This window comes from Pagrus pagrus (genome assembly GCF_965226575.1).
Source record: "Pagrus pagrus genome assembly, chromosome: 12".
Taxonomy (NCBI): Eukaryota; Metazoa; Chordata; class Actinopteri; order Spariformes; family Sparidae; genus Pagrus; species Pagrus pagrus.
Genome location: NC_140196.1, coordinates 14517769 through 14541619, shown reverse-complemented (window position 1 = coordinate 14541619; position 23851 = coordinate 14517769). Strand labels below are relative to the sequence as shown.

At 38.7% G+C, this 23851-nt stretch overlaps 1 protein-coding gene across 1 annotated transcript; it reads left to right on the top strand.

Annotated features, from left to right (window-relative positions):
- Positions 1-1683: 1683 nt before the first annotated feature.
- On the top strand, positions 1684-23845 carry LOC311265937 (macrophage mannose receptor 1-like). The gene is made up of 32 exons (XM_084368065.1): positions 1684-1781; positions 2056-2412; positions 2765-2935; positions 3504-3659; positions 3931-4041; positions 4311-4448; positions 4558-4734; positions 5474-5628; positions 6375-6488; positions 6645-6760; positions 7807-7955; positions 8047-8243; positions 8648-8766; positions 9037-9109; positions 9227-9380; positions 9500-9538; positions 11310-11473; positions 11594-11655; positions 13071-13168; positions 13308-13450; positions 13987-14092; positions 15264-15391; positions 15669-15686; positions 16350-16382; positions 16558-16660; positions 17368-17600; positions 17916-18081; positions 18827-18988; positions 19091-19207; positions 19644-19799; positions 20512-20538; positions 20627-23845. Exons 1-32 carry the CDS (start codon positions 1718-1720, stop codon positions 20887-20889), a joined length of 4269 nt encoding a protein of 1422 aa, XP_084224191.1. The 5' UTR covers positions 1684-1717; the 3' UTR covers positions 20890-23845.
- The last annotated feature ends 6 nt before the right edge of the window (positions 23846-23851 follow it).

The window sequence follows — 23851 nt, the reverse complement described above, 5'->3', positions numbered from 1 at the left end:
TGACAAATACATTTTCTCTGCCGAAATGAAATATGCCCAAAAAGTGGAAAATGAAATGTCTTTGTGATTCAGATTGAGACGGTTGACTAATCCCAACAAATAGAACTTGATGTTGCACAATTGCTATGTTACGAAGCAATTTGTGCTAGCTTTTCACTTTTTGACCTGTTACTCAAATCCAGTGTCTCCACAGTTTGGTTCCCAGATTCACTTTAACCACTTCCTCTCTGAACATAACAGTCGGTTTTCAAAAAGGCACGTAACAATTTTTTCAACAATTTCATCATTTGGTCCAACTGACCTAATCAGTATTGTGTTTAAACTGGTACAATTGATCCCTGATGACAAACACAATTTTTAAACCAATTAAAATATAAAATAATTACAATACATATGCATGCTTAAGTCAGCATAGTTATTGTGGTGTGCTATTGGCTCTAGGTGCATAATTCATCCAAAGACACACAGGCTGTATCTTGTGCTTGGTGCAAGTGTCATTGCTGGTTTCAATCTGACGCAGTTGTCATTTTCATGCCCAGCGCCTGCGTTGTTTAAATGGCAAATGTATTTACGCCCACCTGTGCGACCCTGGGCATGTTGGTCTTAAAGTGAGGTTTGATCAGGCGCCCTGATGGCAGATTGTTATCTTGAGGCAGCAGAAAGTGACTGCGCCATAGACCAACAAAAGGCTGGTCTAAAGTCAAAGGCACTATTGACTTGTGTCTGCTGAGTAGTATTCCACAGTGTAACAACTAAATGAACCAAAGCAGCCATTTGATGAAGCACACTAAAGAGTAACTGATGGACAGAAATGATTTAACCACAAAAAAGATTGAGAGCATTTTAGACCTGGCCCTTTTGTTGAGCATTCACTAACGGAGACATACGGAGACATGCAGAGTCAGCATTAAGATAGCTTCCTTGTTGTGAATATTGCACAAGTGTTCCTCCTGTGATGTTGGAAATTCCCAAATGGCTCACCAAATGTTCTCCATGTACGTCAATCATATTTGGCGGATTACACCGCAATTTGCATCACATCTGCTTCCCTATCTTTACTTTTAATTGCAAAATCATAGAAGCCAAGTTCATTGTATTCATAAATGCACAAAGTGGATTTTGCATGTTCTCCCCATGCTTGTGTGGGTTCTATTCGGGTGTGAATGTGAGCATTAGTGGTTGTTATCCAGGGTGTACCTCACTGCTCGCCCACTGTCAGCTGGGATCGGCTCCTGCAGAATATATATGTATATGTATATATGTTGAACAGCTGAAAGTTATGTCAGTGGCAACCAGTGGCAGCGTTAATGTAAGAATAAACTAAATCTATATATTAAAAAAAAATGAAATGTTTTCCTCTGGTTTACATGTTTGGTATCTGTGTAGACTGGCTGTCATTTAAAAGCTCACTTACTGGAGCATGTTACTGCCACTTCCCGTTTCCAGCACTGTCCGTTTATTATGCAATAGCATACACCCATATTCCTACATCTGGGAAGTTTGCAGATACCAGCATTGTGGGTTCTGTTGTAAAAAAAAAAAGAAAAGAAAAAGTCTGTGACAAGAAGAAAAAAAAGTCATGACGACATTACGAGACAGAATGTGTCAGCAATATTAAGGCTGTCTTTCAGTAATCAACCACACAATTCTTAAAGCCTGTGTGAGAAATGCATGGGTGAAGTCTTCTGCTGTAAGACATTTTAGAAGAATTCTAACGATGAAGACAACTTGTGCAGCCGTTGTGCTCCTCATCCAAGCAGTACAATGTTTGGCTTCTGATGGTACAGTATTCCAATTATTTTGATTGTTTACATGTGCACTCTATTCTATCCTTTTCTGTGTGTCAGTTGACGTGTGCTGATTTGTTACAGGTCAGTATTGAGGTGAATGTTTTTTTTGTTTTTTTTTTGCATCTATATCTTGCAGACACTAGATCACTTTGTTTGCTTATTAAATATGTTTATGTTGTGAATAACTGTTAAAGTTGTTGTCTAAAAAAATTTAAAGCCTTCTAAAATATATAAAGGTCAAACGTGTGCAATTCTTTCTCTACAGATTCACCATTTCAACTAACTAACAAGGACACTGGTTACTGTTTGGTTAAAACAAATAACAACTGCAATGACATACGCTGGACAACTGGTGACCGAATTCTGGTTCCACAGAGGAATAAGTGCCTGGGAGCTCAGGGGAAAAGTGTGGGAAGTGAAATAAGTCTCTACGATTGTGATGAAAACAGCGAACTCCAAAAGTGGGAATGCACGAATGAAACTGTGCTTGCCCTCAAAGACCAAGAGCTTTACATTGAGCTCACTGCAGATAACACAGCAGTTCTCTCCAAAACAGTAGGACCCAATAATAACCTCACAATCACAGGGACGTCCAGTGGTGCTTGCACCAGAACATACAGAGGTACAGTACTGTATAAAACAGTGTTGCTTTCAAAGACATGCACTGACCACTCTAAATCATAACCATTTTCACAGTACAACAGCAGAATAATGAAGATAACCGTTTGAGAGATATTGTGATAGATTAGCTGTAACAGAAGGTCAAACTGGTTAACAGCTTCTCATGCATTTATATTTACTTGGCATATGCCGTTTGTTAAATCTTCATTTGAATTATGGAAAAGATGAAATAAACACATTCACACCCTTAAATTGAAGTTGAAATTTGCATCATATGTTGTAATAAAAACGTAAATCACTGCAATTACAGATGTTCTGAAACTGATCTTTGTTTTGTTCTTATCATTTCTTAGAACTTTATGCCATCGGTGGAAATGCAGCAGGAATGCTGTGCATGTTTCCCTTTCAGTACCATGACCAGTGGTATTCAGACTGCACTAGGGTCGACTCCTCAGAAAAGAAACTTTGGTGTGCTGTTGAAACAAAATTTCAAACTGAACGCTGGGGCTACTGCCCAGTTACTTGTGAGTACTGCCTTGTGGTTTTTTTTGGGTTCAATGAGAAAAGGCCATATTTGTAATTTCTATGTGCTGTTACTGTCTTTACTCAACCTTTCTGTCACTTTATTTAGATTAAACCTAACTTTATCTTGCATTTATCAATAATTGGCCATGCTCTTTGCAGCCTCTAGATTTAAAGCAAAAACAATGCCTTTGTTATGCAGTTACAGACGGTATTTTTCCTCTTAAGATCAAATTAATTGGCTTTTGCCTTTAGTACAAAGGCAAAGGCTTGAATCGAGGACACTACATTATGTCTCTGTTTATAAACTGTTAACAAGTTTCTTATAAGTGCTTTTATTAACACTTTTCATCTTATTAATGTTAATAAGAATCTTATAAGGTCTTTATTTCCTATTAATAATACTTATTCAAAGGATAAGTGAATATAAAGTTTACCTACTTTGGAAAAAGCTGCTGAACAGGTCTTAAAAGATAAATCTAGTGAGAAAGTAACTAAGTTGGCAACACTGCTAGGAGGCAGTATTATACTTCATAGTAAAATTAACATATTTTGTGCATACATTCATAGCAAAAGGTGGCTGGCATATACACCCAACAACGGGAGCGTATTACCAGCTCAACACACAGTCAGCTCTGACTTGGCGACAGGCTGAAACCAGCTGCAAACAGCAGGGATCCTCCCTGCTCAGTATCACCGATCCTCATGAGCAGGCTTATGTCACAGGTAAGGTGACACTGACTCGACATCAAGGGAGCATCTATTTGACCACATGCAATAATTATGTACCAAACATTTGCTTTCTATGATTTTCTTCATTACTGGATTGTATTTATTCATTCTTAAATTCATTACTTCTGTTGATAAATCTCAAATCTGAATGTTTGCATGGATGCTGACATGTCAAAATAACCAGGAACTTTGAGCCTTACTGAAAACTAGTGTCACAAGGAAAGACACATTAAATTGTCATTTTTGTTTCCCATGCTCCCAACAGCACTACTAGGGACAACAGGCACTAAGCTTTGGACTGGGCTGATTCTGGACCCAGAACATGGCTGGAAATGGTACGATGGAAGACCTTACCGCTATCTGAAATGGGACTCAGGTAGATTTTCTTCGCCACTTTGATAATTGTCATTCTATTCTGAGATATTGTGAGATTTACATGAACTACAATAGCAATCCATAATCCAACCAACAGCTGGTTATTTTAGCTTGGCATAATGACTGGAAACAGGCTCCATACAGAGGTAACAAGATGTTTCTACCAGAACCTCCAAAGCTACTGCAAGACTACAAGAATGAGACAAATCAGAAAACTGATTTGATTTTTTTTAAACAAACATGCAACACATAACCATCATCTCGTTTTAGGACATCCACTTCCTGATCCGGGACACAACTGTGCGGTTTTTGAGCCCACTGTACATTACTCCTGGCAAAGTTCCCCTTGTAGCAAGAAACTCGGGTACATCTGCTATAGTAAAGCGGCTGAGCAATTGCCTACACAAGGTAAAGAAAAATATCTATTCTGTTCTACTCCACATCCCCTCCTTGAGAACCCTGTAGCTGCATGATATATCACTCAATCCTTATATTTCTGTGTTATTTTCATGATCAGCTGTCGGAGGATTTTGTTCAACACCTTGGATTCCCTACAATGGCCACTGCTTCCTCCTCGATCGGACTCAGAAAACATGGTCTGATGCTCAGAGAGAGTGTCGAAATAGAGGGGGAGACCTAGTCAGCATCCACAATGTGGAGGAGCAAGGCTTTGTCATCTCTCAACTTGGATACAGTATGTGAAAAGAATAAAAAACATTGTGGTCCTCACATTGTGATTCTGCTCTGATTAACGACCTCAAAGGGACTGTGAATCTACCATAAGTAATTGTCATGTGCTGAGCTGAAATTGTCACATACAGACATCTTGTTTTAATGATCACTGCAGATATTAGATGATGGTCTAAACAACTGTCACACCCAATAAATGCATGATATTGCTTCCCTTTCATCTCAACACTTGGGTCAATATTACATTAACATTATTATTTACAATTGTTGATTTTGCAGACATAATTTGCCTCTTCCAGCATCATCATGGCCATGGACAGTTCAGTCAGAGACAAATTCCAAGTATATTGATTGGTTACACAGAGGCAGAATAGACTGTGCTCCTTGAATGACCTCTCAAAGAATTAATAACCTCTTGATAAAAGCACACAATACCTGAACATTAAATCTTAGTTGAATAAACAGTACCAGGGGTATTACCACCAGCTAAGGGGTTTAATGCATCTGATACTTAACTGTGTAATTAGATACATAACATCTCTTTTTAATCTGTATTTATTTATTGTCTTGTAAATGCAAAATGTTGTGGGTCAGCATAGTAATATAACAGCTCAACAAGAAGGACGTGTGAATAAAAACATCTAAACAACATGTGCAGATGTCTGTTATTCATTAGCAACATACAGTATTAAGTTACTGGAAAATACTTTAAGGAAAGATAATTTTCTTCTGTCTGTTATCAGAATCCACAGATGAGCTTTGGATCGGACTGAACGACAAGAAGACAGAGAGGCTGTTTGACTGGATTGACCACTCTACTGTCAGTTTCACCAGCTGGGAATTTGGGAAACCTGCCACATCCACTGAAATAAAGGACTGCGTTCTCATCAGGGGAGAGGTAAGGAGCACCATGTGGGTATGGTGCACATACTTTTACATACCTTTTAAAACACCTAACATTCACTTGTTGAGAAAATGTGGCAACAATAATATTCTTTGGCTTTATTTATCAGCTTGCAGAAAGGCAGATTGTGCAGCTATCTATCACAACTTCACTTACTTGTGCATGTGTTGAATTTAACACAATTTAACACTGCAGTTATTCCTTAAGTGCGGGCCGAGCTGTAAAGATACAGCAGGTGGACCGCTAGAGGTCACTTAAAAATAAATAAATACAAATTACAATTTTGCTATTAAGTTTAAAATTACTTTACATTTTTTAATGAGCAATTCATCACATTAGTAAAAGTAATCAGAACTGATAATACAAGGGAGTAAAATGCCACGTAATTCTTCATTTACCTGACCTAAACTGCTGTTGTGTTGAAGTCTGTTTCCCAGACTGGTTTGTGTGCCATCTATCAATCTTAACCCTCACCACTTGCAGAGAACACAAGGCAACATTATCTGACCGGGAAACAGACTTCATCACAACATCGGAATGTAGCCATGTCATTCATGAGTTTGTGAAGGCTGGTCTACTTCATATGTCTATGTTGATATATGTTATTATTATTTTAAAAAGTACAGTTTTATGAATTTAGCATTTATGTTTGATGTTAGATTTACCACAACATTGACCGTAATACTTCCAATTACATCCAGACTTCACATGAATAAATATTTGATGGAACTTTGTTGCAGAATGGGAACTGGGCTGACCATGTGTGTGAAGAAAAACATGGCTTCATTTGTATGAAGATGAGTGCCTCAAAATCTACTGGAGATGAAGTGGTTCAGGATGAAGGCTGCAAAACTGTGCGTTGAAGTTCATGATCTATTTCTAAATCAAATAAATGTAGATCCAAGGTCTTAATATGGATGTAGCGTCTAAACTTCCACAGTGTTGCTATAATACACATTTTGCAGCTGTGGCCCGCTGTTGTTCACTTTTTTTGTTTTTAAACAATCTAGGGTTGGAGAAGATACGGCTCGTACTGCTACTTCATAGCGACAGATACCCTAACTTTTTCTGATGCTAGCTCTGCCTGCAGGAGATCAGGTTCCTACTTAGCTGATGTTTCAAATGGGTAAGGACATTTACTTTTACACTAAATGCTCTCAGCAAACATTTCAGCAGTCCAAATGCATTGGGGTTCTCAAGCTTTCTATTTACTGTTCAACATCCCAAGGGCCCGATCCCTACACACCCTTTGCCACTACACCTAAGGGCGCACTCACACTTGGCCCTGTTGCTCTGTTGAAGCACAGTTGTCCCTCCTCCCCAGTCCCCCACTGGCCTGCTCTCACATTGCTCCGGCCGCAACTGGGCCTGAGTATGGTTAACTCTTATACATACGTCATCACCTCCTCGTCTTTTTTGTGGCTTATTTTGTGTCATTTGATGCCCTCTCACATGGGATTGCTGGATTTCATGATTATGCAAGGCAGCATAATACACATGATTATTCTTCATGTCAACCGTACCGTGCCGAAGCACACCTCTACCACCTCTTAGTGCCAGGTCTAAGGAAGACTACGAAGAGCTCACACTAGTCAAACAAACTGGACTTTTGGAGCCAAACATGCTTGGGCACGGTACTGATGGCCAAATGTGAGTGCGCCCTCAGCCCTACCCCTCCATTTTGCACGTTCACACCTAGGGTTAGAGTGTGCCAATTCTTATTGGGATAGAGGGGTAGGGTGCAGTGCTATGGCAACATGGCCCTCCCAAGTGAGGCTTTTCAGAGGCACACTTCAGACCAACGGTAACAAAAACTAGCATAAAACAATTGGTAATACTTCACAGATGTAGTAACTATTGTCATTGGGTAGCTAACTAGCTAGCTATCTAGCACTACATTGTCATTGCTCATTTGTGCATGACAGTACCCCATCTTGACGTATTATGGTCATATCTGTTTATGTTAACACCTTTGCTGACTACTGATGACATATGAAGGTCTTGAGAGCTTGTCCCTTCTCTTAAGGGGAGATTTCAAGCAGTACCGCTTGTAACTCTGTCCTGAAGGGCAAGGAAGCATTGGAGAAGTAGGAGTAAGGGTGAAAACTGGGAATGGGATTAGCCTTCGAGACACCAGAAATCTTATGATTGTACTTATTCAATATATTCCAGGGTGGATAATGCATTCCTTGTCAGCTTGGTGGGGATGGAACCAAGACAACACTTCTGGCTCGGCCTCTCAAACTACAGAAACGGTGGTAGATTTGTGTGGACCAACAAGGACACAGTGAGATATACACACTGGAACGCTGAAATGCCAGGTATGGAGAAATTTTAACTCCAATCTGTTAAGATGTGACAGAAAGTGGCTTCACAAATGACATTTCACAAATTCTCCTCTGACTATGCCAGGTCACAAACGGGGCTGTGTCGCCATGATAACTGGGCATTATGCTGGCCTCTGGGATGTGCTGCCCTGCTCCTCTGGGGAGAAATACATCTGCAAACACCTGGCAGAAGGGGCAGCTTTAACCCCTACACCACCCCTCGCTACATTGGAGTGTGCTTTCGGCTGGACTAGAATGAAATCAAGTAACAATTGCCTTAAGGTACAGCCAAGAAAAAAAATCACTTCAGCTTTAAGGATAAATTCAGATTTCATTCTATCTTAACACACCCTGCATACACTCACAAATTCATGATTGCTAAAATAACTGCTCCTTAATATTGCATCTGCACTGTAAGAAATGTTAAAGACTTACACTATAGGACTTATGTGATTGGATTGCTCCTTTGTGTGAGCTTGATGAGTCTGGTAACACAATAGTGTTTACATAACAACCGCTAATATGGTCTCTTTAGCTTGTCAACTACCTGAACTTATAGAGACTACTCTAGTATCAACACATACAAAGAGTGCAAAGACATAAAATAATAAATAATAAAACACTGCATGTCAAATTAAATGGTTGATGGTTGAAGCCACCTTGAAGATATTTGTCTTGTGTTTAAGAGATTCTCAGAAAGATTTTCTAACGGGAGGACCTGGTTTGAGGCCAGAGATTTCTGCAGGACCATTGGAGGAGACCTGGCCAGCTTCCACAGTCATGATGACCTAACAGTTTTAAATGGGTACAGTATGACCTGGATAATAATAATAACAATAAGAGGAACACATAAGAAAGTACAAAATTGGTTTCAGCAGAAGATGAAGGTTGGTTCATGTCCAGCACTGAGACAGTGTCTCTACAGATAACAATTAATTCAGACAAAGATTTGTTCTTTTACATCAAATAAACAGGTTTTACACTTGAATGATGTATGTTTGTCCATTATAGCTATAGTAGCATAGTACACAGGTTGCATATTTAAATCATTAATCTAGATCTGTCCCCTATACAGCTACTATACAGTCTGGATTGGACTTAGGGCCCCTGACCCTGTCACCGGTTATGCATGGAGTGATGGATCTCCAGTGAGTTAACAGTTTTCTACTCTCATTACTGACTCAATCATTTTTAATTTTGGAGACTCATTTAAATAGACAACACAGTTATTAATCGTTGTGTGAATACTGTTTTGTTGTTCACAGGTGCAGTTCCAACACTGGTACCAAGGGGAGCCAGACAATAAGAACCACGTAGAATCTTGTGTTCTATTCAGTTTATTTCGGATGGACAGCAGTGGGTCTTGGAGCGATGTGCACTGTGGGCAGAGTCATCAATGGCTCTGCCAGATCCCTTCAGGTAAAAAGATAGATTGAAACAATGTATTTCTCTCTTGTTTACTGAACAAGCTTGACAAGCTGCTTGCAATCATTTTATTGCTCTATTCAGTTTTCTGAGAATAAATTTCTTTCTTATAGGAATTCATCCAAAACCGACTCCAGGCCCCGTCGTTCCTGGTTAGTGGCCTCTTTTTTGCAACCATGTAGAAAACATTGCATCTATGTTTTTTTACCCAACCCTTATTTTCTATTGCATGGATACAAATCTGCTGCAGCTATGACTCCTTTATAGGTGAGGTCTTCAATTAATATTACATGTGACACATTGTAACTCATGATATTCTTTTGATCAAGCTAGGCTTTAACAATTCATCTTAAAAATGGGTTTGGTATTATTTGGGAGGAGGAGAACAAGTGTGGAGTCCCATGAGGAAGCATTTCAGGCCCACTTTTCTTTCTGCTATATGTCAACAACATGAAGCCTGTGATTGTAATTTGTTCCTTACACAGAAGATTCAGCTCTCATTAATACTCTTTGGGTCAAATGCAAAACCAAACAAGGCTCCTGGATTCAGAGTGGTAGTAGGTGACTTTTGAGTTACAGTCAGATAATTGGTGATTTTGCTACATGGAAGGTTAAGGGATCACCAGATTTATTAGCACTTATCCTGAGTGAGACATGAAATTCTGTACCAAATTTCCTGGTTATCCTAAACAATTATTGAGACATTTCAATGCCACAAATGGGAGCCTGAAGGTAGGCCTGGCCGATAAAACGATAACAATATACAGTATATCTGCAATGCACTTCATTGATAGCAATAAGACAATAGTTTGAAAAATGTTTAAATAGTTTCAGGTATATTTATTAAATGCAAACCAATGCAAAGCGAATATGCCCCAGGCTCATAAACAGCCTGTCATATCCACTGATAATGGCGCTCCTATGAGTGACACATAGCCAATCATTTAATACACAAATCCTACTTGTGCTCCCTTGTGACTGAAAACAAAAGTCTGAGCATGGAGTTCTCAAAGACCAGCCCTACTCCACCTCAACTCACACAGTAGCTGTGAAAATGTCTGCTTTTCTTTTGATCCGATGCGGCGGTTAATTATTTATGAGCTGTAGTTTAGCTGGTAAACACACCAACAGGCCTCTGTCCTGGTCCTCTGCTCCTCTAGGTGTCACTCATCCTCTGGAGCCATTCTTCACTCTTTAGGCAGAGTGGAGGAGAGGCTGCCCTGCCACTACTACACCACCCAGCCTGTTTGCTCTACCTGCGAGCCCAGATACACTACAGTTGTGACAGCCAAAGTAGTTGGTGTGATTATCGGAGCAACTCCGACTCACCACCCATGGTATCATCTCCACCACTGGCTGATCATTTTACAAACCAACCGCGAGAAAAACATAAGCACAACCTATTAACACCAGAGTGAGTAAACAAGTGCTGACAGAGAAGAAATTGTGAATAAAAAAAGGAAAGGTTTGTCCACCGGTATGGCAGTATTTTAATTTATTAGTGGCATTTAAAAATGCGACAAAATAGGACACGTCATTAAAAGCATTAATAATTATCGATAGCGAGCAAATTGAAACTCCACCATCGTGATAGGCTTTTCAACCATATCGCCCAGGCCTACCTCATGGTAGCATTACCAAAGTCAGTAAGATACATAAACTGGAAATTATGAAGGTTTTTACAAAATGTGAATACCTTGACCTGCTGGTGGCGCTGCAGAACAAGTCAGGGGATGGCTAAAGTCAGTTGGATTCAGCTTTTGGGGAGCGTAAATAAATCAGTGCACCAAAAGCCGTTTGATAGTGATTATTTATTTCTGTGGAGACCAAAGTGGTGGACCTGCCAGCCAACCTATTTTGCCATCCATAGAGCCTAGCATGGCTGAAAAGCCCTGAAAATCTGTTCTTTTAACGTGTTTACAGACTACAATGTGACATCAGACTCGTGGCTAGAATGGAATGGGAATCAGTATTATTTTGGGACAAGTCAAGCGCCCATGGAAGAAGCTCGTCGCTCCTGCCAAAACATGCATGGTGACTTGGTAACAATCAACAGTGAAGCTGAAAGTATCTTCATATGGAAACAGGTAAGCAGTGATATTTATACTACATTAGTGACATTACTCATTTGCCAATCACACTTAAGTTTAGAACATACTGCAATGTAAGTACTGCTAATTTTACCATGTGCCCGTCTGTGTGTTTAGATGTACAGACGTAGCGCAATTTTCTGGATAGGCCTGACTGTAGATCTTGATGAAACATATGGGTGAGTAAGAATGAAATAATGAAAAATGTATTTAATGAAAATGAGGAAGGGAGTCAAGTATCAAAATGATGTTACATAGATTCAAATAAGAGCCATTAAATAATATTAGCAAAACACACGAAAACATGAAAAAACATCATAACACAATATTACTGCTCTTAACACTTTATTAGCGTGTAGAGAAAGGTTTCTTAAATGCGGGGAAAGCCGCTAATAATCGGCAGTTAACTCTTTTCACATTGCTAGTCATCACAGATGCACGGGAAAAACAGGGAACAGTATAAAGCAGCAGATCATCCTCATCAGAACACATCCAGAAGACGTTAAACTTGTTTGAAAAATTAATTAATTAATTCTGAATTAGACACATCCGTTTTTCTGGAGCTGATAACAGAAGTTGCTAAGGAGCGAGACATCTTGCTTCTTTCTGATCTCTATAATATACATTCAGAGCTGGTCCTGACCTCCCTGTGGCCCTAAGCAAAATTCTGATAAGGAGCCCGCATACCAGACGTGTAAGCCATGTAAACCTTTGCCATTACAGCACAGTCACAAGTGACACCCCTAGTGCTAGTAGTTGCTACTTTTGCTACCTTTTCTATAAGAATGTTTCATCCTTTATGGGTTCAGGAAACCCTACTTTCTTAGCCAAATGAACATTTTAAAAATCCTCTTGGATTAGCTAAAGAATTGAAAAAGGGAAGCTTAAAAAGTGAAGAAGTTGACTTTTAGGATATGTTTTTCTCACAGGACTGCCACATAATGAACATCTGATGACCTGATGAAATACGATGCCAGCTCAGCAGTGTATAAAGAAGTTGAAATGAGCTCAACATTAAAAAATCTACAGCAGTGAAATGACACATACACATTAATGGAGTAGTAATATTAATCCCAAAAAAATGTGATATATTAGGAAAACACTGACAGGGAATCAATCCCCAGGAAACTGGGATTTTGACATTATAGAGTCCTAGCGGGTATATGAAGAGTACCTGGAGGTGATAACTAGGATGGTGAAAGTCCTTGTAATATTTTACAAGTTATAAGTTAAATAGTTAAAACAGTTACAAGGTTCGCCTGAAACCAGCGGCACTTCATCAGATTTTTGTGTCTATTATGAAGATTGTTAAAATGGTCCTCAAGTATCAGTTGCATAGAAATAGAGACCACAATTTGTTTTTGCGATTAATTTGCTATTCATATCTGAATAATAATCATATTCAACCCGATTTACTGTATAGTCTGGCAAATATTGACAAGTGCAGTTTTAATTATGACGCAGTTAAATTATTTCATTGAACAGAATTTGGTAGATTTTGCTGTATTGACTGCAGTACAGAGTTTAATTTCGACAGACTAACCCATGAATATTTTTCATAATTTTTAACTGATTTTATTTGTGTTCCAAAAAGGTGGATGGATGGTTCACCAGTGGTGTTTCAAAGGTGGGAAGAACGTCAACCTCGTCTCGAGAACAATGATGAGAATTGTGTTGCCATGCCCTCTACAGGTGAGTAATTTAAATTGATAAATCTTCAGTGGCATACTTTCAGAATTTATTAATTTAATAAAGAATTAATTTAGATGTTAAATGTAAACATGCATATTCTTGTTTGCTGAAATATGTAATATTTTTGGTTGTCTCACAGGGTTCTGGCATAATTATAATTGTGGGATTGGCTGCAGTTATATTTGTAAACGCAGTGGCACACCACCTGCCAACGCCACTGTAGCACCAACAGTTTCCCCCAAGGGTGGATGTCCACAAAACTGGAAAACATTTGACTCGAGGGTCAGTGGAGACTTTTAGATTTAATATTTGTTTGGCATGATGAGAAATCAGTGCTGTCACAATACTGAAATGTCTAACTTGATATGATACCTTGAAAAATATCAATATTTGACACAATGTTTGATATCACAGGGAAAAAATGACACAACATTGAGGGCAAAAAATGTTTGTTTTGAATAAAAGATAAGTTTAACAAGGCTTGTGTGCTGTGTTTTAAGCACAACAGCATTTTGGATAAATTATTTCTGACCATAGTCAGAAGACTGTGAGGAGGCGGGCCTATGTGTACACACTGCAGCAGTGTGTATGTCGACTCATTTTCAAGCGGAAAAGCACAACTGGTAGCATTATTGAATTTTTGGAAAATGAGTACTTTAACAGTTTCAAATATTCAGTATCAATATTTATTGATATATTTGACAACACTAATAAAACTGATGTTTTATAAAATACTGATACTATTTGTTAATAGAAAATAAACTACTGCTCTTTTAAGATATCACACACAGCATTTAATTTTTTTTCCCCCCCTATAGTGTTATAACATCGTTAATAACCAGAATGTGACATGGGTAGAAGCAAGGACACAATGCCAAAAAATGGGAGGAAATCTGGCATCAATTCCCTCAAAACGAGTACAAGGTTTGTTTTGTGATCGATTTTTCTGGACAATATCACATTCCAGAGAAATGCATATGGTGCATATTTCATGAAAATGCAAATATCTGCTGGTGTTAGGCCTGGGCGGCATGGCTTAGGTGAAAAAAAAAAGTTGAATTCAACATCTTTATTTTGAATTAGACCACTTTATCAAGGCCCACAGAAGAAGAGGTAGACTGGGACAGAGGCCGAATGGGTCGGTGTGTCTGCTGGCGGGGCTGCGGGTTGTAGGCTGTTTTTCAGGCAGAGTAGAGCTGGTCTGCACTGCAGTGGGATCCATAATAAGGCCTTATACTCCACATTCTTCTATTGTTGTCAGTCACATGGCGATGGTGCAACCGAACTACACACCTATTAAAAGATTGGCAGTTTGCATGTCACTTGTAGCACCTAGTGATTTGACAGGCTGTTTAAATGGGCCAGGGAGCGAGCACACGTGGGATTTGTGTGTTAAATGATGGGCTGTTCACATGTCACTCGTTGCTTGCTCCATTATCAAGGGTTTGACAGGCTGTTCATAACTCGTGTAGGCCTTCCATTTGTCATGCATACACGTGAAACTATAGAACATTTTATCAAAATATTTTCTTTTTCCTATCGATGATGTGTCTTTCTGCGATATATATCGCTATCGTTATATCAGCCAGACCTACCTGGTGTCAAAAAAAAAGTTAGCCAGACACAATGGGCCTGATTGTTGAAAGGTTATACACATTAAAAACTGTCCTGAAGTCCTAATGTGTATATGGATATGTACAGTATAGAGTATGTTGGACCTTGAAACTTTTGGCAGTCAGGGTCTGCCAGTACGACCGAATGCTTTTTACAATAAAATGATACCCAGAGTGCACACTGTTTATACTGACAGAATGTACAAATCCTAGTGTGCAGAAGTTTATTTTACATATGATTTTTGTCAAGGTGATCGGTGGAAACTTTTGTTCTCACAGTAGAAAGCTTTAAAATGCTCAATTGAAATATGTTATGTCCATGTCAATGAAGTGTGGACACAAAACCAGAGAAAACACAAGAGAAATATGTAGATCAACAGAGAGCAAAGAAAAGAAACAAGAATTACTGAATGACACAAACTGTATATACTTGAAAAATGTTATTGTAAGCCTTTAATAATCAAAATGTGTTACATTTTCAGCATTTTTAACTGCTGCAATGATAGAGGCACCAACAACAGACCTGTGGATCGGTATGAATAGTAGAAATGAAAGACGAGATTACTGGACTGATGGGAAACCAGTGCGATACATCAACTGGGGGTTTGCAGTAAGTTACTTACTTGTTTTTTGTTTTTTACACTTTCTGTCATGAAAATAAGAGTGTGTTTTTCTATTGTTGAAGCACCACACTGACGACCGCTATACAAGATGTTTAAACTTAACTGTTCTTGAGGCGTATGTGTGTTAACTTAGGGCCTAAACAGCTATGGTTATGCCTCAAGTACACACAACCGTGTTTTATGTATCTGTACTATAATCAGTGCTTATTATCAATTTTTTGCTGCATTGCTAAATAATTCTGACATCTTGATTTTCCATTACAGGGGTTTAACCGTCATCAGGTAACACTTTTATTGTACATTTGATTGTAATAACCTGTCATTTGTCTTGACTTGAAGACAAATTACATGACTTTGATGACATACTGGTGTTATAACTCTGATACACAAACATTACTCTGAATTTTTAAGAATTATTGACACACTAGATTAGGACCCAAATGCACGACTCGAGACAATTAAGATTAAAAGTCTTATTGAAGACGAGTACAGTACACAGTAGATCAGTCAGCGAAGCAAACAGAGGAGGGGTCAAGCAGAGGCATAAGTCAGGATCAAAAACAGGGTGAAAAACACTGGGAGGCTATCGCTGGGAGAAACGCTGGAACACTTGCTACAGGAGATAAAGACGAACTGGCACTTAATACAGGGAGCTCACAGACTATAAACACAAGGGAGATGGGGACAATGAGACACAGGTGTAGTACTTTAGGGAGGGTCGGACAATCACAGCGGTGGGAAAACACACAGGGATAGGGAAGGATCTGAAACGAGAGGGGAATTAGACACCCCAATAAAACAGGAAACAGAACTAAAAGACAACAAAGACAAAGGTATGACCTGAAGGGAGACGAGACATGACAATTGTATTGCATGTGTATTGTTTTGTAATATTTTTTCTTTTGGTGTATTCATATTTTCTAACATCTTGACTCTACATTGAAGGTGTATGACAGACATCGATACCTGTATGAAAAGGTAATACTTTCTTGACACAGTGTAATGGGAAAAACAACTAAATGTATCAAGTAATAATGTATTTGTCAAACTGTACGCACTCGGGGGAACAAAAAAAATCTGTGGAAGTGTGGAATAATAAGTATCATGAGTCCTTCAATATGACCCTTGACCTCACCGTTCCTTTTTTCACCAGAGAGAGTGTGCTTGGATGACTACGGATCCCAAAATAGGTGTTGGGAGATGGTCAAAAAGGTCCTGCAATGAAACCGCTGGATTTGTTTGTCATCGAAATATTGGTGAGCTTAAGTTCTGCTCTTTCTCTTATATGTCTTTCCTATGGCCTAAAATAATTTCAATAGACTAGAACTGGCACAGTATAGAACTCACACCATTTGTATTTGCTACATAAAGGGTTTGCCAAAGGATGCAAATCCTTATTAATTCAGTTATAACGTGATAATTTATATTGTTATTATATCTCATTAACATGATTTTATTAAGCTTCATGACATTGTGATCAGTATGTTTACAGTAAGGAGGATTTTAAAATGCATGGGGCTGTACAGAGGAAAGAATCAGTCCTCCTCCTTCTGGAGGTAGCATCATTTCTCACTGACCATGGAAACAAGCAATCCAGCAACCTAGCAGTTTGCCTTTGATAGTGATCAATAATCAAAAAAGATAATGGCAGCAACACCGTTTGACTGTATATGAGCATAATGCTCTATTTAACTGGAGGAGGAGGAATCAACTGCGTCTCAACTGATAATTTCTTGTGTCAGTGTATTTTTATTTTTTATATTGTTATGAATTTAACAATGCAAATTTAAGATGTGTTGTACTGTATTTTAAACTGTACAGTATATTCAAACTGGTTGTTTTTGAATAAAGTGGGTCATTTTTCTCAGGAAAAAGGAAAATAATAGTAAGCATCTATGCACCAGAGCCCCGACCTTTACATGAATGGGAAAACTAATTTTGTACAATTTCTAACCCTGAACAGACTCTTCTTTCCCGGACACCCCTGAACCAACAACTTATACCAATTATGTCAGAGTACTTAATGACTCCATCAAGGCTGTTACTCTACCAATGACCTGGTATGATGCCAGGGTACACTGTGAAGGTGATGGTGCCCAACTGGCTAGCCTGCGAAATGAGTGGTCACAGGCCTATGTTGAGCTGATGCTTTTGAATGTCGGAGCTCCTCTGTGGATTGGACTGAACAGCGCAGAGGTACAGGACAGGAAGCCTCTCAAAGTGCACATAGCAAATATGACTCATTTCTGCTTGTAACTTTAAACTTTTGCTGACTACTGTAAATGTAAAAGCAAAAATGTATATATAAAAGAAATATGTTATTGATAGCTTTTAAAAGCTAAACTTCTTCTTTGCTTTTGTCCATGACATCTAGCATAAAATCCTAATAGGGCAGCATTGATGTACTTAAGTTAATCATTTGTTATAAAAATCACAAGGTTTTCACAACTCCTTGAAAAAACAGTCTGAATGATTGATGTTAATTGCAGTTTCAACCATCTTTGCTTTCAGACTGGAGGATATTTCAGATTTATTGGAGGCTGGCGTATCACCAGAGCCAACTGGGATTTAGGGGAACCAAGAATGGACCAATCCTGCGTGTATGTGAATGAGGATGGAACATGGAGGACTGCTGACTGCAATCGGAAAATTAAGAGCATTTGTATGAAGACAACAGGTAGGACTCATGTATATTTAGATAAAAAAGATTTAAAAAAAGGATCACCATCCTCTTCGCTGTGGTGTGCTGGGGTGCGGGCATCAAAGCGAAGGCAGGGTCTGTTGTTGGCTCTAAGCCTGTCACCCTGGAGGAGGTGGCAGAGGACAGGATGCTGGCAAAACTGCTGGCAATCATGGGCAATGTCTCTCACCCCCTCCAAAAAACTCTGGACAAGCTTAAGAGCAGCTACAGCAACAGACTCATTCAACCCTGCTGCCTAAAAGAACGGCACAGGAAATCGTTCCTTCCTGGTGCCATCAGACTTTATAATGCTCACTCCATAACACTCAAATAACGCGCTTTTAATTATTATTACTGTAGACCTTATCGTCTCGCACCATATGTTCCTCTTACCTTTTCTCTTCTACCTCAGTATTTTATTTTATTTTATTTTATGGCTACTTAAGCATTTTATTGTATATAGTACTTTATTGTTTCTATATTTGCCCTTGTATTTTTTTTTATTGTATTTGTACTTGAATGTACCTTGTATGATAACCTAATTTCTCTTCGGGGTTTAATGAAGCTACCTATCTACCGACCTACCTACCAAACCAACCATTGTGTTTGTTTGAGATGTGATCTTGTTTTCTCATTGACGTCAAATTGGTGCTTACGTCAGTGAATTGAATTTGAAACCGTGCACTATACAGTCATTACTTTATCCCAGTGTCATCAATATCAATGTCTCTCTCATTCACAGATGTGCCACCAACAGAGTCAAGCGTTTTCCCAGGATTTTGCCCTGATGACCACGATATATTTGGCCAGAGATTCAGCTGGCTCCCATTTAGGGGTTATTGTTACCTCTTTCTCAAAAGACGTAGTGATTGGCCATCTGCATCTGCCGAGTGTGCAAGAGAAGGTAAGTATTTTTTGAGGATTGTCTAATAGATATTCTCAGTCACTCAGCTGTGCTGAGCTTTAACTAAAGACTGTTATTTTATTTGTTTGATTGTTTGTAAAGGTGCAGCTCTTGCCAGCATTGAAAATCCAGATGAGCAAGAGTTCATTCACAGCAATATCCAAATATTTCAAGACAGCGAACAAGCATTCTGGATTGGCTTGTTCAAAACTCGCAGAGGTACATACACATTGTCTGTTCTCAATGAAAGTAACATTAAGCTTGATAGTTACCATGAAGATGGAGCTCTGGTAATCGTGGTGGTGAACATAGGAAAGCATTAACCATCTTAAGTAAAGTATATTTCCCTGACTTTGGTTATGATTAAAACAGGCCTAAAAGGAGACAGATCATTCAATTAAGGAAGATATGCATGCAGAAATGCTTATGCTGCTCTGTGTAGCTGTAAGGTAGCTGCTAATATTTCTTTTTTTTTTTTTCACAATGAAAATAATGTTAGATAGAAAGGTTTGGTTATAGGTTATACATGTACATTTGGAATCCTTTTTCTGTTGACATCAAAAGAAAACACAACTCATATCAAATTACAGTACCGCTTTATCTGGTACAAAAAACAACCACTGAGATAACATACTGAATTTCTATTTGTCTCCAGACACGTGGCTGTGGTTAGATAAAACAGCCATGGACTACAGTAACTGGGAATTGCACGGCTCTTTTGGCAGCAGGTATGGAGCAGTTAGAGCTAGAGATGGAAAATGGACCACAAACAATGGCGGCAACAGAGGATATATATGCAAAATCCCCAAAGGTGAGACCATTATTACAACTGTGCCATCTTCCATCACTGATCAGTCATCAGCCACTGAGTCATCAACTACTGAGCCCTGTATCATTGTAACCTTTAAAAACTAAAAGACACCGAAGACCACAAAAAGTAGTGTGTCCTCTTGGGGTCGCTGTAAGGACAAGAGTTGTTGGCATCTGTTACATGTAGACGTATTCCAGATGTTCGATGACATTGGTGGCAGCAGTGCTTCTTTTCTGTGGGCAGCTGTTAGTGGGTTTTCTTAGCTTAGCTTCATCAGTATAGCTAGCCAGTTAACTTTGTTTACATTTTCTGAGGCTAAACACAGCTAAGTTATGGACATGTTGTGCAGAAATGAAGGCCCTTTTAAACCCAACATGGGGATGTGAATGTCGAACGCTTGCCAGGCAAGGATGTGACAGTAGATCTAGACACTTCTACACACTGAATGGGTCATCAGTGATGATTGAGAGGGATTATTATTCTTGTATGAGTCTGTCTATAAATTTAAATTGTAGGATAATCCGACATGGTGTGCCTTTAAAGTAATGTCTGTACAATGACATAGATGTCCAACAGAAATAGTGTCATAACTTCCTAAATAAGATATATGTTTAGAAATTGATTTTGATATTTGGAGCATACTGTTGATAAAAGGATACAGAAATTATACACCTATTGTAAAGTTTTTTCGTTGTGTTTGTTTTCTTTCTAGTATTACGACAAACACCAACAACAGCTGGTAAGTTATATATCTCTATACTTGTTACTTGTATGATAAATAAAATATATTTCTTCTGGCTCATCATCTACATTTTGAATCTGTACAGTAAGTCCTCAGGTGGATCCTTCAACCCATGGCCACATCATTTTGACAGTTGGGCTGGTCCTTAGTGCGATTATCATCGTTATCGGCATTGCCTTAATTCTCTTCAAGAAGTCTGGCCGCCGCTTCCCAATCCCTAGAAAGTTCACAACCTTCGACAACCCACTCTTCTTCAGCAACGAGCGGTCCAGGTCTAATGTGGTCGACAAAAATCAACTGGTAGTAAATGAAATGGAAGAGAACCCTGCGCCTGCTGCAACTGTGTGATTTAAAAATACCAGCAGAAATTGCCAGGGCACACAATCCATCCTGGTCAGAGGATTGATGTGATTATCAATTTTATGACCAAAAATTTTATGATATGTTTTGAAATGAGAGGTTTCATTCAGTGGTATCTATTTGTAATCATTTGATTGTGTTTAACTGTATATTTGCTAACAAAAAATGTACTGATTGATTGAATGTATAGGTCTGGTTTAGGCCCTGTTGATTGATATTTCTTTGCTGTCTTTGATTGTTTGTCTTTTTTTCGGGAAGGTACATAATATTATAATACTGTGGTCACGACTTGTTAACAGTGCCCACAAGTGGCCAAAATCAGTTATTGCAAGTTGACATACATTGACTTTAATATGTAGGCTATATACCAATCAAGCAGCTGGGTAGCTTAGCTTAGCACAAAGACTGTAAACAGGAGAAATGGCTGGCTTGTCTCATCCATACACTGGCACTATGTCCGTTTTTGAGATAGAATAAATGTCCACCTTAAAATAATCTGCTTGGGGGGGCTTTGGAGATCATCTTACCTTGGTGGTCTGGTCAGTATTAAGTCATGGAGGTGCTGACATCTTCAAATGAACTCTCACTTAACACAGTCTTTGTTTTACATTTTAATGGTCCTCAACAACAGAATGCATATTTGTCAAAATTAGCATATGATTGCTGTACAAAACAAAACAAAATAAACAAAACAAATCCTTTTGAAAGGAACAGAGTCAGTTCAGTCTCGTCAGCTCAAAGCAAACATCCACAGTAGTTCTACCAAACAGTGCAACGGGCTCTCTGGTTCTCCTTATATTTACCCAACAAGGCAATTATGAAGTATGTACAAATGCATAGAGGTTGTTTTCAAGCAATAAATTTTATCACAAGAAGATGCATAGAGTATCCAGCATATAGCACAGGTCAGTGTCACCGAGAGATTTTTCATGCTTCCAGACAGAGCAAATGCAAGTCAATAAATATGCTTGAACACCATTTAGAAAAGTAGGAAGCAGAGTATGACTTCCCTTTAGAATCATGTAGAAAAATAGTTTGTCTTTCCTTACCAATGTTTAAAATACATTGTTTTATTTAAACACAAGGGGACAGAGTCAGATGTGACACACAAGCCTGTTATTAACCACAGTTATTTGACCATTTCACTATACAAAACAACCCTTTGTGTAATTTTATAGAAACAAAATCATAAAATGCATTTATAGTATGGAAGCCGAGACGAGCCATTGTTTCAGTAATTTTATCCCATTATCTCGAGACCACAAGTGAAATGATTCATAATGTCAGGATAACAGATGTTTTCTTGTCGTAATTATTTTTGAGCTCCAACAAAAGTTTATTTTCATTATCCATTAATCTGCTGATTACTGTCTTTGACCATTTAGTGTATAAATCGGAATTTAGCGATTCATCGAAATGAATCAGAGCTCAGTTTTAACATTAAAAAAAGGTCTTTAGCACAGAGTTATAAGCTATATCAGGCTTTGGAAAAGTTAAATTAATAGTTTTATTTTTATTGTTTCATCAGATTTATTGACAAAAGGTTTCAATGTAAAACTGATGAGACACCGCTATAAAAACTGAAAATCATCACGACAAACACATTTTCTCTGCCGAAATGAAATATGCCCAAAAAGTGGAAAATGAAATGTATTTGTGATTCAGATTGAGACGATTGACTAATCCCAACAAATAGAATTTGATGTTGCACAATTGCTATGTTACGAAGCAATTTGTGCTAGCTTTTCACTTTTTGACCTGTTACTCAAATCCAGTGTCTCCACAGTTTACTTCCTAGATTCACTTAAACCACTTCCTCTCTGAACATAACAGTTTTCAAAAAGGCACGTAACAATTTTCTTTTCATCGTTTCGTCCAACTGACCTAATCAGTATTGTCTTTAAACTGGTACAATTGATCCCTGATGACAAACACAATTTAGAAACCAATGAAATATAAAATAATTATAATCCATATGCATGCTTAAGTCAGCATAGTTATTGTGGTGTGCTATTGGCTGTAGGTGCATAATTCATCCAAAGACAAAGGCTGTATCTTGTGCTTGGTGCAAGTGTCATTGCTGGTTTCAGACCGACGCAGTTGTCATTTTCATGCCCAGCGCCTGCGTTGTTTAAATAGCAAATGTATTTACGCCCACCTGTGCGCCCCTGGGCATGTTGGTCTTAAAGTGAGGTGTGATCAGGTGCCCTGAAAAGGCTGGTCTAAAGTCAAAGGCACTATTGACTTGTGTCTGCTGAGTAGTATTCCACAGTGTAACATCTAAATGAACCAAAGCAGCCATTTGATGAAGCACACTAAAGAGTAGCTGATGGTCAGAATGATTTAACCACAAAAAAGATTGAGAGCATTTTAGACCTGGCCCTTTTGTCGAGCATTCACTAACGGAGACATGCAGAGTCAGCATTAAGATAGCTTCCTTGTTGTGAATATTGCACAAGTGTTCTTCCTGTGACGTTGTAAATTCCCAAATGGCTCACCAAATGTTCTCCATGTATGTCAATCATATTTGGCGGATTACACCGCAATTTGTATCACATCTGCTTCCCTATCTTTACTTCTAATGGCAAAATCATAGAAGCCAAGTTCATTGTATTCATAAATGCACAAAGTGCTTCACGGCCCTGGGGCAGGGCCTTTCTGTGTGGATTTTGCATGTTCTCCCCATGCTTGTGTGGGTTCTATTCGGGTAGTCCACCCACAGTCCCAAGACATGCAAGTGAGGTTAATCGGTCAGTCTAAATCGCCCGTAGGTGTGAATGTGAGCATTACTGGTTGTTATCCAGGGTGTACCTCACTGCTCGCCCACTGTCAGCTGGGATCGGCTCCTGCAGATTAGTATGTTGAACAGCTGAAAGTTATGTCAATGGCAACCAATGGGAGTGTTAATGTAAGAATAAATTAAATCTATATATATATATAGATAAAAATG